The following is a 14,369-nucleotide window of genomic DNA, read 5'->3' as shown; positions in this document are numbered from 1 at the left end:
CAGCTCGCTTCTCAGCAGATTAATGCTACTTCTATATCCTTTCTGCAAACCAAAGGCAGAAGAAACCATGACTCATCCCAAAGTGCCCTGTCCCTGCCCTGCAGCTCCAGCTCCAGCACCAGCAAAGGGGCTCCAGAACAACTGCACCCAATAGCCCTTTAACTACAGCAGCCAGAGCAACGAGCGCTCCACCACCAGCACGTCAACCTCCATCACCCAGGTCTCAAAGCTGGCATCTAAACCTTAAACAGGCCTTCCGGCAATCAGGGTGATATATGAGAGCCTCTGGAGTAGCATTCCAGGGAAGAAAAATGGCTGGATAATGAATTTTCCCATCGAAAGCAGCACAGAAACCACTCAAACCCTGTGCAGCCTGGCCACACCGCTGTCACAGACACATGTCCAGGACTCAGGAGCACCAGAGCCAGTCCAAGAGACTGGAAGCTCCCCAGTGCCAGCCATGAAGGACTGGGACAAAATCCCTGTGGAAAACTACTGGGCGACTCTGAACAAAGCCCAGAAAAAGGCAGTGTCCAAAGGGCACATCTGTGAGAAGCACTCAAGAGCCAGAAGGTGCTTATTAATGTATTCCTGCAGCTCAGCTTCATCTTCCAGATCAAGTGTCTGGGAGAGCTGATGAGTCCTTGAGTTACTCTTTCCTAGTGATTGCCGCTGCTCAAGAGCCCATTACTGCGGGAGCACGCGGCGCAGCTCACTTGGAGCCTTTGTGAGGCTCATCCAGATGATTTAAACACTAAATCCACATGGAGAACCACTGCCCATGGGTTGTCCGACTGCCTCTGCACTGCTCCAGCTCCCTCCGACCCGTGGGGTCCTGCCTGCAACCAGGAGGAAACAGCGACTCTTTCCCTGCTGGTAGTTGAATCTGAACCATTGACTTACATGGGAATAGGTCCATGGACTATTCCCTGAAATCCAGCACGCTCAGAAACTGGCCTGGATTGAAGCAGAAAGCCCAGGTTTTGTGATGGAGGAGGAAACCACCTGCACTGGAGGGCTGTACACAAGGGATGGGGTTCGGAGCACTGCCGTGATTTAATCATATCTAGGGTATGTGCACTCATGTTAGGAAGGATGCAAAGTGCAAAGCTAAATCTATACTCTGTTCTAAAGGCTATAGGACAAGGTATAGATTCTAAAGGAAGTGCCACTGGTAGTAACACTGGAGCACATCTGTCTGCAGGACCACAGCCCAGTTATCCTGCTTGGGCAGCACAAAGAACACTTTGTTCAAGTATCCTCTAACCCCAGAACCACTGGGGAAGGTTTGTTTCAGTGTATATGAGTGGTTTGCAGAGACTTTCTGGTTAAGCAAACAACAAGATGGTTAAATTATCCGATTCCAACATTTGGCTTTTTAAATGTGAAAGTTAATAGGTTTGCATTACTGGAATCACCGTGGAGGAAAGCATGAATCCTCATCTGGGCAAGAATCAAAAGACAATCAATCCAACAGGTTTTAAAGACTGGATTTCCCTCTAAGGTGAAAGCAAATGGCACTCTGTCCTATACAGGAACACGAAAGGCTTATTAAACATCTTAGCTGAGCTGCAGAATAACTTCTGATAATTAAAGTGAGGCCCAGTTATTTGTGCCCAGAGGAGACATTGTCTGCCACCGAGCAAAAGGTTCCAGGAGCATGGAGCCAGAGATAGGGCTCTCGCACAAAGGCCAGCCCTGGCTGATGAACCACTCATCTACGTGAACAAAGCAGACAAGTAATGAGCATCGGTGATCGTTAAAGGTTGTTATGACAGCGACACAAAGGAGGAGCTGCTTCTGCCCGTGGTCATCACCCGCTCCCCGTGTGCTGCCGTGCTGCTGCTGCACAGCGAGCCCACCCTGGACCCCCCTGCACCTACCTGTGCCCTTTAGTGCTGGTTGCTCACCCAGCAGCAGTTTTAACCTTTTGGCATGGATTTTCCCCTGGTAATGCGATTCAGCCACCACGGCCGAGGTAAAGGACATGTTACATAGCGTGCAGCATTTGTTCTTATCCACCGAGTCACCGTCACTGCCCTGCGTGGAGACAAACACACAGACAAAAAAGAGGTGCATAAGCCCAGCGAGCACAAGCATAGAGAAAGAAGAGAGAGGAATCCACGTTGTTATGCCAAGGCCGTGGTTTACAAAGGGTTTCCCTTCCTTATCTCCCCTGGACTCGCTTCTGCCTGGCCCCAGCACTGCCTTTGACTCAGGGCTTCTGCTCTCACCAAGTGCAGGAGCTCATCTCACATCCATGAGGCTCAATCCATCGCATCCTGCCTGCCTCCAGCCCTTACCAAGCGCCTGTTCCAGCCTGGGCTGCCCGTCTGCTGGCCCCTGCAGATTAACCAGGTTCATCCCTCGCAGCAATCATTTACTACCAGCTGCTGACAAAACAAACCTGAAGGCAAGAGCATCCTCGTGGCATGCACCAAAGACAGGAAAACACACTCGCTGCAGGGTTTGCACAAAATGAAAGAGGACCAAAGCACCTAAAGCCCACATTTACGTTCTGCTCCTTTCCTAGAGATGCATTTTGAGCTCAAAAAAGACAATCATTAAAGTCCAAGGCACTTCGCACACAACAGTAAAAAACCCATCCCAGAAACTGATGCTGCACAAAGCAGCCATAGCCCTGTTTGAGGATCTGCACAATGAGACACCTTGGTGCAAAGGGGACCCCCGTTGTGAGATCCTTGGTGTCAGCTACGAGGTGACTGGAACTTTTAAGAAGTCACAAACGACACCAGTCAGTATTTCAGTACCAGCAAGAGGCTCTCGCTGCTGCAGTGATACAAGTCAGGACCATCCTTCACAGCTACAAATCATTGCTTCTGTATCGGTACAGTTAAACCCCGATTCAATGAGGACATCATCTCCAACCTTCATTGTGGTTATTCTTGTAAGGAAAAGAGCCACCATTGCTCTGCCCAGCGGCAGGGCTGAGCTGAGACCCTTCCCTCTAAGCAGACCCCATGAGCAGTGGTTGTAGCTGTTCCCACTGCAGCAGGAACTGGGTTGCTGCCTGTCCCACCAGCATCCTGTACCCACTTCCAGCACTGGCCCATGCCTCACCCAGGGCACCGAGCATCTCAACACCTCCCAGCATCACCACCACTTCCCAAGCATAAACGCATCCACTGGGATTTCTCCCTGCTCCAACGGGGGTTTTGGCTGAATGCAGGCAGCAGGGAGGAGCTGAGCAGCCAAGGAGAGCCCATCGACAGCCTCTGGGCTGAGCATCTGTCAGCGAAACATCCCTGCTGCTGCCAGCGAGAGCTTACAAACAAACAGCTTCCACGTACACAAGGGTGCAAACAACGAGAAAGCGGGGGGGAAGGATGCTCACACCATTAGTCACAATTAATTACTCAATCCGTGCCACAAAGGAAATGGGAATCACGTTTAGGGCCAGAGAGATGTGGGTTTGCATTTCCAGAGATCTCAATACGTTGTGCTGGCCACTGAGCGCAATGAGCAAGACCTTCCTGAAGGAGGGAAATTACCTGCTCCTGGCAGGTAGTTCTCATTCCCTGGGTAAGATCCAGCCCCTCTGCAGAGCGAAACTCCCTCAGTGACATCTGGAGACAGCCGTAGGCTCTCTTTTGTTTGCAAGCAAATATTCCAACTGGCTGTGTACAGTCACAGCAGCAAACTAGCTGCTTTAGGAGCCGCGATCTTGCTTTCACAAACGTCGTGCTCTGATTCAGACACAGAACGAAGAGCCCAGCTCCTCAACTCCCACTACTTGCGGTCATTTTCTCTCCCAAAATAAGCCCAGTTAGAAAAAGGCCCGATTTCCATGGCTTTTTCTGTTGTTAACTGCAAATCGACTTCAACCTCAGGGAGAAATCTCAAGGGGTGATTAGTGCTGTTCCGAGTGTAATTTGCACTTCTTTTAAATAGCTTTCTCTCAAGATATTTTACGTCTTCAAAGGGAAGTCACTTGAAAGTTAAGAGCAGAGTAAAGAATTCCCAGACTCATTGATCAACCGCGGTGGTAACATATGAAAGAGCCTCCAACAGAGCTTGTTTGAAAAGCTGATACACTTTGGCGTGGATGCACCAGGGGCCCTTCCTCTGCCAGCTCGGCTCTGCAGTGACACTTTTCCCTTTACAACTTGCTGTCCCAGATAGACTGCAGTTAAGAAATGGAATTAAAAGACTCTAAACCCCCTCAAACCCTCCAAAAGCTCTTGTGCAGAGCCCAGGGTTCACAATGATCCACAGTTTGCTTTGCAGCTCATCCGAGTCCATCCAAATCTCTGGGTGGGTGTCTTGAAGCCTGGATGGGGATTTGGCCATGCTGGCAGGACAGGGGCATCCCCAGTTCTCACTCTAAGAGTCCCAACCTCTGTATGAAACACAGCAGACCAACAGCAGCCATTCTTCATACCCCAAATGCCTGCAGGATGCAGATGTTTGGGCTCGAGTGTGATTCAGCATTGACCCAAGGCTCCTGTACCACCCAAGCTCCCTGCAGAGCAGGATGCTGGATCCTGAAGGGTAATTATGCCTTCTCATTTGTCAGCGGCTGTTTTACCAGGCAGGGGAACCCAATCCGGGTGTCTTTTGTCACCTGCTGAATGACATCGTGCTGACAGGATTGTGCAGCCAGCTGGTAAAATCACATCCATCAGCAGGCCTGTGCTAGGGCACAGGGCTTGGCCGACCCACAACCGAGCTCCCCAGGGATGCTCTGCGCCCATGTGGCTCTCATCCAGCTCCCCTCAACTCTTCCCTTGCTCCCACGCCAGCTCAGTCTAAAGCAGCAGCAGTAAATAGGCACCAACGTCTCAATTTAGCTTCCACAAAGCCCACACAAGCAGCTCTCTAACCCCATGCTGCATAAAAGCAGCCAACGGGGTACCATTTGTTTTGGCAATCTTCTGCTTACGACCCCTTCTCATTAACCCTTGTGGAGGTGCAGCACTGATGGGGTAAATGGCTCCAATCTGGAGCACAAGGAGGCACACCAGAGACCAAGCACCTATTTCCCGATGCTGACAGTGCTCATCTTCCCCCCTCTCCCTGATTTATAGAGCTTCTTTTTGTAATATCATAAACTTCAAAGCAAGTCTCATACATCCAACAGAATTAACTTGAGTTATTCAAATGCCTGTTAACAAGCTGCTAAAAGGCATAATCCTCACGCAGGACCAGGCAGCTGCAGTCCTTTGCTGGATGCTCCTTAAGCAATCCTCGGCAAAAGTAAGGCTTTTGATTCCACAAATCTGCCGTCTTCATTTCCTAGGTTTTACCAAGGAGAAAAGATTACCCAAACCCTTGAAACGCACCAATCTGGAACAGAGCCCTGCAAAGTATCTGCTAAATTTGAGTTAATTTCTGCTGTGAAGGTGGTGGTGCTGTTAAAGAGCTATTTTCTGTAGCACTCGGTAGGGAATTTAGACCACTTCCATTTTGGAGCCTGTACGGGTTTATGGTTATCTAAATCTGAAACACTCCCTGTGTCTCAGAGCCCCTGAGAACCCTACATTCTCTGAAGACAAGCCAGCCATAAATTAAGCCAGCGTTGTGTTTGACAGGGTAAACGTGTCCTATGGTCCCTGCAGCAGGGACAGAGGCCTCTGATGGGGTACAAAACACATGGTGAGAACGCTGGCCCTAAACCCAGACATCTCATCTCAGTTTCAGCTGCAGCATGCAGCGAGCTCTGCACCCGAAGCTGTAAAACCTGCTTCTGATTGGGAACTGAAGCTCACCCTCCCAAAGCACCACGTGTGCCTAAGAGGGGCTCAGTTCTTGGCTTAACCACCTCCAGCAGCACATGCATTACCCTCAGCAACACAACCCAATACCCTGCTCCCTTCCCCCAAACAATCCATCCTTGCTATTCCAACCCCTTCCTTTTAGAGAGAGATGATGCTGGTTCAAGCAATTGAACGCCTTTAGTACAAGCAGGGCTAGAAAGAACTTGAAGGCTTTTCTCCCAGCCCCAAAACCATGTTTCGCAGCACATCAGAAACATCCATTGTGTCTGTCCTGGTGGTAACTAGGGGTTCTGGGTTTTAAAGGTAGCGAGAAAAGGCTGGTTAAAACCAATTCACTTGGGACTCGAGGGCACGACTCCTCATTTCAGTTGGGTCCTGACATAGGCTGCACCTTGTGGGCTTATTTGCAGCTGAAATGCTAAGAGGAAATGTAAAATCAAAGGTCACCCCAAAGACGTGAGGTTTCTCCCTTCTCCCACCAGCAAACAAACCCATAATGAACAGCCCAAGAACCGAGTCGTTACCCAGTGCAAGACTAATTGTAGAAGCCTCCTACTCCTTACTGTGAAAGGATAACGGGTGTTGTGGGAATGAAGAGTGTTTTTATAGTCCTCAAATAGCAGCAACAAGCCTTTTCCTCAGTGAAAGGTCAGGCAGCAAATGCTGTTTCTGAGCCTCTGGCACTGATTTTACAACTGCAGCAGCTTCTCACTGTTGCCTTTCACAAAGGAGATGGAGTCGTTCAGCTTTGATGCGTTTGAGGGCTCTTTGGTTCTCTGTCCACCACATCCTTGTGCTAAGGTGGACGTGCAGCTCCGTGGCTTCTTGTTAGATGTAATAAATCTCATTAGAGCACCGTGTTCCAAGTCTATACGTGCGCATCTACCGCACCTTTCACACCCTGTAATTAATAAGTCCATAAAAATACTGTGAGATTCTGTTGTTAAGGGGTAGATTGCAGCTGAAATTACCCTGTGTGCAACATAAAAGTTCCACTAAAATTTTAATTACTGCATGAAGGAGCTTTCAGATTCCTTTGGCAAAACGTGCATGCTTCTCCCTTTAATTAGAAGGCATCTTCCTCAATGTTGATAGCATTAAGCCACAGTCGCATCCCCGTGCATCTGAAATGGTTTGGATGCTATCTGCTGGGAACCTCATCAACAATGCACTCACCAACCCCAGACTATTGGAAAGAGCTGAATGAATAATTCACTGTGAATCAGTCCCTTGTAAATTTAGCCTCCTTTTATTGCCTGACAAATGGCTCTGAGCTGGTCCAATTTCCCTGCGTTCAGTTGTTTATTTGAACGCAACCGAGGAACCCAATTGCCAATTTCTGTATCTGCAGACTGACCACAGGCCTTGTAACGGGGCCTTTTGGGTCCGTTTCCATCAGCTCCCAGAGAAAATCAGGCAGAAGAGAGAAAAAACAAAGATCATAGAATCACAGAATGGTTTGGGTTGGAAAGGACCTGGAGATCATCCAGTTCCAAGCCCCTGCCACGGGCAGGGATGCCCCACACTAGACCGTGTCACCCAAGGCTCTGTTCAACCTGGCCTTGAACACTGCCAGGGATGGAGCATTCACAGCTTCCCTGGGCAACCCATTCCAGTGCCTCACCACCCTCACATAAAGAGCTTCTTCCTTATCTCCAACCTGAACTCCCCCTGTTTCAGTCTGAACCCATCACCCCTTGTCCCATCCCTACAGTCCCTAATGAAGAGTCCCTCTCCAGCATCCTTGTAGCCCCCTTCACACACTGGAAGCTGCTCTGAGGTCTCCACGCAGCTTCTCTCCTCCAGCCCCAATGTTCTCAGCCTGGGTCCATACGGGACCTGCTCCAGCCCTTGAGCATCCTCGTGGCCTCCTCTGGATTTGCTCCAGCAAATCCTGTTCTCCTTCCTGACCCTCTCCACTCAAGTGCACATTGAGCTGATGCCTGTAATGCATCAGCTCAATGCAAAGCCCCTGGGGCTTGCCTCTGCTCCAGGATAGTAACAACAACCAAACAACAGAAAACCCCAACAACAAGACCAGGTTGGATGGGGCTTGGAGCAACCTGTTCTAGTGGAAGGTGTCCCTGGCTGGAATTGGTCCCTTCCAACCCAAACCAGGCCGTGATTCTATGAACAACTGAGTAACTAAAACCGCAATTACTGTTGCTGATGCACATAATATTTCTTGTAGGGTTTATTAAAACCCCTTTCCAGTTACTTAGCGTTTCAGCTCTTCTAAATGTTACCTCTGGGTACCTGTGGCTGTAACAGAAAAAAATGATGCAGCACAAAGTCAATGATTCACAAAGCAGCTGGGTAAACAGGGACTTTGATTATACCCACGTTTTCTGACCGGAGCTTTTTAGCTGGACAGCCTCCATCTATGGGATGCAGCATGTAATAGAGGCGAACTTTGCTGGCGTGTTTCCGACTCTGGAGAAGAAAAGAGAAGAAAAGAAGAAAAGAGAAGAAAAAGGGAAAAATAAAGTTACAAAGAGCAAGAGGCTCTGTGGCTGGGCATACAACACCCACCTGCAGCAAGACTTCACCCCCCCTGACCTATGCATCCAACGTGGGAGGAGAAAATGGGGAGAAAACCCAAGGTGAGGAACATCTGCATCTCACAGAGGCTCCCCATTGAGCTGAGCTGAGCTGTGGAGTGGTTCTGAGACCTGCCATTAGCAGGAGGAATGGTCCATCCTCCTTTGTGCTGCATCCCGCTGCCTGCAGCCCCTGGAAGATACAGTGGGAATAAAGGCAGCAGGAGAAGAGCAGCGTTTGTTATCAGGCCATTTCCATAGAGGGAGAGACTGGAAAGATCGGGGTTATTTAGCTTCGGGCAGAGACAGGATGGCATCATGAGGGACCAGATGCACATACACAAACCAAAGTCCACAGTTCCTGCACTTCCAGAAGAACAGAATATACAAGGGGTATAAAACCTCCCTCTGTAGGAAATGAGCCAGCTGACAGTGCCAAAGACTTGAAGGAAATTTCTCCCACAAGTAAATTACAATTGTGCACTATAGAAACTAATGCTTTCCTGCACAGAGAGGGGTGAGGACCACGTAGATCCCAAGCCAGAGCCCCTTCTCCTCTCTCAAGCATTCCTAAGGGAAGCTGAGCGGTAAAAACCCTTCCAGATGATGTATTTATACCAAAGGAAAGTTGTCAGGGACCTTGCAGAGGGATCGGGAAGAGATGAGGGATGCACAGAGGACTCTTCCCATGAGGGACACACCAGGTTTCACGCTGCCTCAGGCACGGATGGGGCTTACCCATGGATAAGGGTGATGGAGATGTCCTGATCACACCAGCACTGACAGACAAAGCAATCCCATCACTTGCAGAGGCACAGACATGAACCTTCAAACCACTAAGTTACAGTCAGCTCTTAACAGTAGATGTGAGGAGGGAGGAAAGACTGCACCTCCTCAATGCCCACATCCAGAGCCCAGACATGCACAGCAGCTATTCTTATGCAAATGTTTGCTCTGAATCTCCATTTCTGATTGCCTCACAGCACAATGGCACTGTAATATTATAATTTCAGATCACAGATTTGCAATTATAAACTATTAAATTACCATTAGCATGTTCTGGAACATTATTTTTTTCCCCCTGTGGTGTGAACTGGGAGCTAAATTTGCAGAGAGCTATATTTGTCTGCATAGATGTGACTACGCAATAATTTCTTCTAATGGAGCAAAATCAGTCAAGATAAACAATGTCAAACACCTTTCCCTGCCTTGTCTTCCTGCCTTTAGTAAACATGACCTTGTGCAGTCAGAGCAGGAAACCCCAAAGCTTCAGCTATCAGCCATTAGCAGTGATGTGTAAGTAGATGATAACAGCAAGGCAAGGGATAGGTGTGCAGAGTCAGCCTGGGAGGTTGATGGAGCTCCTGCTTCCTGCCTAAAGTGATGCTCGGGTGGTGCAGCTTCACACAGAGAGAGCAGGAAGGTGGGTGATGGCTGGAGCCTTGGGCAGGGATGGGAGAAGCTATGGATGGAGGAGACCTTAAAAGACCAAGCTGTGGATGGAGGAGAGTCAAATGCATCTTAAAAGAGATGCAGCCAGAGCTTTTCAGCTTCATTCCCTGCCTGTGATACCCCTTGGAGCAGGCAGCCAGCCTCACCCATCCTTCCCTGGGGTGAGTTAATGCAGCATGTCCCAGTGCCCACTCTGGATTCAGAGGCTAAAAACTCTGTGGGCTTTTCTGAGGAGATGGAAAAGCAAGATTTGGAGCTGTAATAATGCGCAGTGTTCTTTTCCATGGCACTCAGCTGGGCCGTAAATGATGTCAACGTCAGCAGGAAAAGGCGGCGAAGCTTCAGCCGTCTGTAAAACACCTCTCACCTTTATTTATGCACCTGATTGGATTTATGAACACCAAGGTAAAGAAGTAACTTACATGTGCCATGATTTAAAACTACACGGCTCCTTATGCAGCCTTATTATCCTACGGTTATAAAAGCAGAGCTTAAAACCATCGCTGGCCTTTGCAAGTGTGGAGTGAGCATCTCATTCCCTCTTGAGGAGCGGAGGTAGCACAGCCCATTTGTCACCCGTTTTATCTCTGGTATTTTCTACATTTACATGTGTATTTATCATCCTAACACCATGGCAAGAGCACAGGGATGATTCCTGGCGCGCTGCTCGCAGCAGCCCTGCGGGTTATCTCTTCCCCTCTGCAGAGCAATGTGAAAGCTTGCAGCTCAGAGGCAGGAGAAGGGCAAGTGGCACAAGGAAGGGGTGGCACAGCCCCATCAGCAACCAGCCCCCGAGTTAGCACAGATACACGGGGAAAACCAGCCAACAGAAGAGCCATGTACAGGAAACCGGGATCAAGTGGGAGCAGGGCACATCCAGCTCCCGTTTGGATCCATCTTACAGCATGGACAAGCCTTAGCAAAGACAAAACCTTGACCCATCTGTAAATCCACGGCCTGGAACAAGAGCACAGCCCTTGGACGTATCTGCCTGCGCATCAACAGCCACACAATTTGCACTAAGAGGATAGTTCTGCGCCTGTGAATATCTCTTCTGTAGCTTTAGAGAGTGCCACAGCGCAGGCATTTTCACTTGAATTGTCTGGAAACAGCCCCTTTAGAAGGCAAGAAGTTTGCCTTAATACTCCATGCTGTCTAAACAACCCTCTCTATGCAGGGAAGCTTAGAAAGAGCCTGTTTTCACATAGCAACTACAGACCAGCACTGGAAGCTCATGCGCTACTGTAAGACGTCTCATCAATAAAAGTAAATAAATGGATCATTTCTATCCCTATTAAATCTACCATAACACAGAGGATGGTGGCGGAGGCAGCCCAGTTCTGGCAATTCAACCCTAAAGCAGCAAGAGGGCAAAGCAGAGCCGTGAAATGCAATTTGGGTTGGCATAAATCAAGCGTCGCAGCGCTCTCGGCGCGGCGAGAGGAGACAATCCCGTCTCTGTGGCAGCGCCGGCAGCTGCCAGGACCATTGGGAGCCATGGACAAGGCTGGGCTCAGATGCAGCAGCCCCGCTCGAACCTGACCATGGAGGTTCTGCTCCTTGACAGCTTCTCCATGCATTTACCCAGGGAGGGTTGGGATCGTCTCCCTTCACAAGGCCAGAAGTCCCCAATAGGTTTGTCGGGCAGTACAGACAGGGATGCTCCGTCCCCGCCTCCCATCCAGGATGTGCTCCCACTTCGCAGCGCTGATTTAAGCTGACCTGACAGCCTGAAACACTCGACCATCTTGTGAGAGACTTCTACCTCCAGCCAGCATCAAATCAAGCACTGCTGCTGCTCTCCTCACGCTGTGCTTGCATCTGATGCAGGTTCTCTATTCCCCATAGGGCCCTTTATCACCAGCATCTTTTCAGCTGGTCCGCCCTAACCCTCGCTGTCCCCCTCCTCTGTGCCCTGTTCTTCAGTCAAAGAGCAGGGACCCACCGGCCACAGGCAGAGGCATGGGTGGGAGATGAGGACAGGAACTGGAATGGCAGCCCAAATGGCTGTGGTTTCTCTTCGTTTGCAATACATTCTGGGGTGGGTTTTAATCCTTTGAGTGTAGACTGTGTTGATCTGGTTTGTATTTAGCTTCTTAATTAAATTGCCATGAAACATGCAGCCCCATGATTACACCAACTTCATTATCTCTATTGGCCCTATTTGTAATCTCATCAAGAGAGAGAGAGTTAGCGTGGCTTAGACCCGGTTCTCTAAGCCTGGTGCTGAACACGAACCTCACACCCCTCCTGAGGCTACGACTCGAGTCCCTCTCCGGAGCTGGCTCTGCTCCAGCTCCACACGCTCCCCTTCCTCCTAGAAACTCCCCACATCCCACGGAGGATCAGCACGGATGGCACAGAACCCGCAGCCAGCTCTTGTCAAGCGATTACAGGCAAATCACCGGACCCTGCCGCCTCAAACCCCAACACTTCAGATTTTAATCGCTGCCTAAAAACCTCCCAAATTCCCGCTGGAACGGCACCAATTCATGCCTCCTTCTGTGATATAACATCCTCTGCTTTTGTTTTAATAGAGGGCAGAAGTATTTGCAGCAAACGCCTTCTCCTTTTGCCTCTTCCACCCACACGAGCAGCACGCACTATTGTGGCGATCCCCCTTGCTCGCTGCGGAGACAAGCTCCCGTCTGTTATTCCAGACGCTGCTGGGTGCCAATGTCCTTCTCCTCCCTTTGTGATGTTTGCAAAGCCTCATTTATAATTTATGGTCATTTCTCTCCGCTCCCCCTTTTTCCTCCGTGAGTTAATTTTTTAAGAGGTGTCTGCTCCTGCTCCTGCCTTTTCTGGGCACCCGGAGACGTGCCCCTCATCCCCAATCGCACACAGCTGAGATTTCGACCCCATCGGTCTGCCCTCTTCAAAGCAACACAGAGGCTTATCCGGTTTGCATGCTGGTTTGCTCACTTGTAAAGGCAATTATTGCTGATCTGTTCACTACATCATTGTCTCTCTGTGATCCCTCCCCTCACCGAGGGCACCGGCAGCATCCTGAGATGTCCCGTGTGGCCCCAGTGATCAAGACTAAATCTTGAGCATTGCAGTTTGAAAAATGCAAAAAAAAAATCAAGACTTCAGAAGCTCCAATAAACAGGATTAATGATAAATGTCGCTGTTGCTTCAGCCCCCTTCACAAGAGAAGAATCCCATCTGCTATTCCCACCTTTGCAGTGCGAGCTCTTAGCTCCTGCGGCCACATGAAACGTGCTTCCTCCTGGAGAGCTCAGGAGCACCCTTTCCCGTCCACCACCCTCCTTCTGCACTTGACACCGAACTCCAAAGAGCTGGAGGGGACTCAGACAGCCAGTGCAGGAGGTGCTTGAGAAAAGGGCTTCTCTAAACCATGTTTGTCCAAGGGAAATAAGAGGCCCCCTTTGGTTTTGTCCCCTTGGCACAGTCCCCATCGCAAAGCAGGTGGATGGCACTGGTACCCATACAGATGGCACCACAGGTACCTGTAGGTGAGGTAGGACTGGTGCTGGAATAACACACAGCCCTGCCCACTCACAACTGCTGATGCAGATGGATCCGAGCCCGGATCCAGGCTCAGCTCTGCAGCTCCAGGCATGAGATACCTGCACAGCTCCAGAATAGCAAGGCAGGAATTTTCTGCCTCAGGAATCACCATTTCAGCTCTGGAATCTTTAACTTCACCGCTTCCTATATTGGTTTGGACTGTATTCAAAGCATCACTTGTTCTACACACCGCTGTGTACCCTGCAGAGAGGGAAATAACCTTCTTCACAGGCTGTGTCAGGAGTAGCAGGGCCCAGTACCCTATTCCCAGGGCCCATGGGCATGCCCCCAGCACCTGGTGTTTGTGGGATTCTGCTCTTCCCCAGACCCACTGAATCTCACTTCGCATCCTCTCCTCTCTAATACAGGTGGCTCTTACACCGAGATCAATGCAACCATGAATTTACCTCTCTATTGGAATTCATTGATTGTTCCAAGGCAGTGCATCTCCCTGTGAACATCCCAAGGGAAAAGGGATGCAGGGAACAGAGCAAGCAGGGTGGGAACCTCCCATATGGGCTTTGCACAAGCAAGCCAACCCCTTGCAGCGAGGTTCCGCAGCTCTTGGGTACCAACACCGAGGTGGGGATGAACTTTGCTGCTGGGACAGAGCTATCAAGGGGGAAGCAGAAGAGTTAACACAAACACAACGCCTCCTCCACATGCAGCAGCAGCACGGCCCCTTGTTCCCATCCTAGCTTTGTGTGTCTGAAACAAATCACTTTGAGACACGTCAGCGCCAGTCACTGGGAGCACGGCGCGTGGGACGGCTTTGTCACAACACACACCGTCACTAAAGACTCTGCTTTCAAACACCTGGAACCCACATGCAAACACGGGCTGCAGGTTGAAAACGCTGACAGGAAGCAAGAGGGAATAGCTGGGATATCGCCCTCCTGTGCACCGGGAGCGGAATGGGAACGGCTTGGCCCATCCTGGGTAATAGCATCGCTTCATCGCTTTTATTCTATGTAGGCTTAATGTCACATCCCCTGTGCCTCCCCGTTACTGCTACCCCAGGGTCTCATCCCCGGTGTGTTTTACTGCTGCTCTGAAAGTACCTTTGAACTTCAGCTATTTTTAGCCAGAAATGGGACTGTGCACA

General features: G+C 49.9%; 1 protein-coding gene across 4 annotated transcripts in view; it reads right to left on the bottom strand.

Annotated features, from left to right (window-relative positions):
- ZMAT4 (zinc finger matrin-type 4) overlaps positions 1 to 14,369 on the bottom strand; it is a 56,426-nt gene that overhangs the window by 16,088 nt on the left and 25,969 nt on the right. For 3 of the 4 annotated variants that reach the window (XM_061472504.1, XM_061472503.1, XM_061472501.1), the window contains 2 exons: positions 8,082 to 8,171; positions 1,884 to 2,040 (listed from right to left, as the gene is read on the bottom strand). In XM_061472504.1, the coding sequence (XP_061328488.1) occupies positions 1,884 to 2,040; positions 8,082 to 8,171 (247 nt within the window). The remainder of the gene's footprint in view (positions 1 to 1,883; positions 2,041 to 8,081; positions 8,172 to 14,369) is intronic. The other variant, XM_061472502.1, reaches the window with a different exon arrangement.

This window comes from Pezoporus flaviventris, unplaced genomic scaffold (genome assembly GCF_033815535.1).
Source record: "Pezoporus flaviventris isolate CSIRO_AGI_PZ_B2104156 unplaced genomic scaffold, CSIRO_AGI_Pfla_v1 ptg000071l, whole genome shotgun sequence".
Classification (NCBI taxonomy): domain Eukaryota; kingdom Metazoa; phylum Chordata; class Aves; order Psittaciformes; family Psittacidae; genus Pezoporus; species Pezoporus flaviventris.
The sequence above is the reverse complement of the archived record's forward strand: the minus strand, read 5'-3'. Positions and strand labels throughout refer to the sequence as shown.